Source organism: Rhodamnia argentea, chromosome 2, assembly GCF_020921035.1.
Source record: "Rhodamnia argentea isolate NSW1041297 chromosome 2, ASM2092103v1, whole genome shotgun sequence".
Lineage (NCBI taxonomy): Eukaryota > Viridiplantae > Streptophyta > Magnoliopsida > Myrtales > Myrtaceae > Rhodamnia > Rhodamnia argentea.
This window is the reverse complement of record NC_063151.1, coordinates 9,808,716-9,812,471: the sequence shown is the minus strand read 5'-3', so window position 1 is coordinate 9,812,471 and position 3,756 is coordinate 9,808,716. Positions and strand designations below refer to the sequence as shown.

Genomic DNA, 3,756 nt, shown 5'->3' with positions numbered 1-3,756 from the left:
TCATGATGTAATGTGCGTGAGATCATAAGAGTTATTATTCTCCACTAAACTTCTGACAAAAAGATCCATCAATAACCTTTTTGGGTAAATACACTTTCTTGATTTGAGAGAGAGATTACCCGGTGGAGCATAACCGATTGTCCCTCTAAAACCCACAGAGCTCATCCGATTAGCTACGGCATCAAGGGATGATCCAATAAGGAACTTCGCCAATCCAAAGTCACCTACATGTGCGACCATCTCATCATCTAAGACAATATTGCTTGGCTTTAGATCACAATGAATGATGGAGATGTGGCACTGGTGATGGAGATAATCCAATGCGGAAGCAACATCAATAGCAATATTCATCCTTTGAATGATATTCAACCTTTTCGGAAGCTCGGTGCCATGAGATGATGTTGCACTTGGGTGTAGCCACTGTTCCAGGCTTCCATTGTCCATGAATTCATAGACTAAGGCTTTAAAATCATTTCCTCGATAATCACTACTAGAGCAAACTGTCAATATCTTCAAAAGATTTCGATGTTTGATGTTCTTTAGTGCCTCACACTCGACTATGAAGCTCTTCAAAGCACCATGACGGACTAAATGAAGCACCTTCACGGCAACAATAGTCCCACTGACCTCGAGTAGTATACCCCTATAAACAGAACCAAAGCTCCCAACACCGATCAAATTCATTGAAGAAAAACCATCGGTTGCTTTTAGAAGTGCTCCATAAGATACATTTGGAAGTGAATCGTCCCTTGAACTTGGAACCCGTTCCGTTATTGTCTTCTTGAACCAACAAAGATATATGAAAGCCAGAATAAGAGCTACTCCAAGAACTCCGAAAATAACAGAAGTGGACAACGTCACTAAATTGATCCTTTTGCTCTTGGAGCTTCTGGAGATGCAATTGGGGAGGTGAAATTCTGGTAGCCCGCCGCAGAGGTCATTGTTCCCCACAATAAAAGTTCTGCTAGCATTCCTAAAGACTCCTTTAGATGGTAGCTTGCCTTCAAACATATTGTACGATAAATTCAAAAGTTTCAAGGAATGAAATATCGTTAAGAATTCTGGAATCTGACCCGATAAATTGTTGCATGAAAGATCTAGTTCGTCGATGCCTCCTAACGATCTGATTGTTTGAGGAATCAACCCGTGGAAGAAGTTTCCTCCCATCCTCAATGATGTCAACGAAGTGCAATCACCTAAACTGCTTGGGATTTCACCTACCAACAAATTGTTAGATATGTCCAGCGCAGTCAATGTTATCAAGTTGCCAACTTCTATGGGTAGAACCCCAGTCAAATGGTTTCGAGATAAGTTCAAAATGATTGTCAATGACCAGAGACCTAAAAGTTGCGGGGGTATAGCACCACTGAGATTGTTATTGGACAAATCAAGCAAATTAAGAGACCGGCAGTTTGATAGGCGTGAAGGAATTTGCCCATGAAAGTTGTTCCCATCAAGACGTAGTGTGATCAAATTGGTCAGATTTCCCAAAGAAGATGGGAGAGTCCCTCCCAAGTTATTATCACTTAATTCCACTGCGAATAGATTTTGTAAATTCCCCAAGCTTGAGAGGATAACACCTGAAAGCTGGTTGAGCTCCATATACAATACTTCCAGATTGACAAAATTCTCAATTTCTTTTGGAATCTCACCAGATATTTGATTCTCGGCCACAGAAAATAGTATGAGAGCAGTGGAGAAATTACCTATGCATTTCGGTAATACCCCGCCAAACTGATTCCTGTCAATACCCACGTACTCTAATTTGGTGCTATTAGTTAACGAGCAGAGGAAGCTCAAGTCTTCAGGTTTTCCACTACCAAGCTGGTTAGCGAAGATTTGAAGCCAACTAAGCACATACAGATTCTCCCAAGAAGGTACTTTCCCGGAAAATTTATTGCCTCCAAGTTGAAGCCTATCTAGCTTTGTGCAATTCGATATCGACGAAGGAATCGGTCCCTCGAGTTGGTTGTCGAGAACACTTAAAAATACAAGATCTGGGATTTTGAGGCCTATGTCTGCGGGAAGAGTCCCCTGTAACTGGTTGTTTCCAGCATCAAACTGAGTTAGGGAAGAGAGATTGAGCAACGAAGATGGAATCGTACCCGACAATCTGTTTTCTCCGATGCCGATGAATTGCAAGTTTGTCAGGTGGCCTAGAACTTGGGGAATGCTCCCATCCAAGTCGTTCAGTGCTAAAAAAAGGACCTCTAGTGAAGATAAGTTCCCAATGAAGGAAGGCAATCTCCCGTTTAGATTATTAGCATACAACCCGAAATCTCGTAGCTTCAGCAATGACCCGAGCTCTCCAGGAATTTCTCCGGTTAGGTCGTTGTCCCCGATCCTGAGGGTGACTAGATCCGAGCAACCCGATAAGTTCTTGGGAATTTCGCCGACCAACAAATTGCCGGTCAATCGTAGGATACGTAGGCGGCGCAACTGGCCAAGGTGTGGAGGTATTTCTTGATTGAAACTGTTGTATTCCAGCCACATTTCCCTTAAGAAGCTGAGATTTCCGACATGAGGAGAGATCGATCCAGAGAGTCCTTGCGACCTCAAGTCCAGGACGGTGACCCTCCGGTGCCTCCGGCCACAAGTAATGCCATGCCACCGGCAGAACCCGATGCTATTGTTCCATGAGGTGAGCACCCCAGAAGGATCTTCGGTTATGCCGGCCTTAAATGCGAGCAGCGCGAGTCTGTCTGTTTCGTTGGTGGTGGAGGAGACTCGACTGAAGCACAGTGCAAGAGCAATGCCAAGAAGCAAGCGGCATGATCGAAACTCTGCAAAACTAATGCTTACGGGTTTCATGACTCAAAGCCGAAGGAAGCTGGTAGCTATGAAAGCAAGGCAAATCTTCAGAAAAGTAAAGAGATCGTTGGAGTAAATGATCTTTGACTTAGCAGTCCTTGAACAGCGAAGCCGCCCAATGATCTTCTGCCATTGACTCCCACTGTGGAGAAAACTTTGTGTGGCCATAAATGCACGAGAGTCACTCTGATGAGCTGCACATGTTGCAGACTTTTCTGGCCAATAGATAAGAATTAAGAAGTACGGCTACGTCTTTCTTTATCTCGATATTAAAAGATTTAACATTTGGATTAGTCAACCAAAAAAAAAAAAAAAAAAAAAAAAAGGCAATCAAGTTCTAAAATTTGTCAAATTTGTGTAATCGAGTTCTTCCGCTAAGTCTGTCTAATTTGGCTAACAAAAATTACTGATATGGCTTTTTTTTAATTATTTATTTTATCCTAAGCGGCGATGATGTCGCTAAAACACTAAATTTAAGACTAAAACGACGCCATTGGGTCTAAATGTGATTTATAATACAACTTTTACTTAAATTAAATTTTACAAATATGCTAAAATTTAAAACAAAACACAAAAAAAAAAAACAAAAACAAAAGAAGAAGACGAAGACGAAGCAAAGGACCGACAATGGTGGGGAAATGTTTGGCGAGGGTCACAGGGCCCCTTGATAGGGCTCGACCCTTGTCGACCACAGTCGAGGCCCTCACCTAAATCGGAATAAGGGCTGTCACTTGGTTCTAACATTATTTTTATCTTTTTTTTTAAATTTGATTTAAATAACATTATATTAAAAATCAGTCTAGACCAAAATGATGTTGTTTTAACCACGTCATCGCCACATAAGAAAGAAAAAAAATTAAAAAAAGCCACGTTAGCATCTTTCATTGGTCAAGTCAAACGGAGTGAACGGAAGAACTCGATTGCATCAATTTGACAAGTTTTAGA

At 41.6% G+C, this 3,756-nt stretch overlaps 1 protein-coding gene across 1 annotated transcript; it reads right to left on the bottom strand.

The window, feature by feature from the left end:
• Nucleotides 1-2,828, bottom strand: LOC115738734 (probable LRR receptor-like serine/threonine-protein kinase At3g47570). Its single transcript, XM_030671446.2, has one exon. It carries the CDS (start codon nt 2,809-2,811, stop codon nt 1-3), a length of 2,811 nt encoding a protein of 936 aa, XP_030527306.2. The 5' UTR covers nt 2,812-2,828.
• Nucleotides 2,829-3,756: the final 928 nt, after the last annotated feature.

Excerpts from the sequence above, each read along its gene's own strand:
- LOC115738734 (XM_030671446.2), bottom strand. The coding sequence starts at position 2,811 with ATGAAACCCGTAAGCATTAGTTTTGCAGAGTTTCGATCATGCCGCTTG.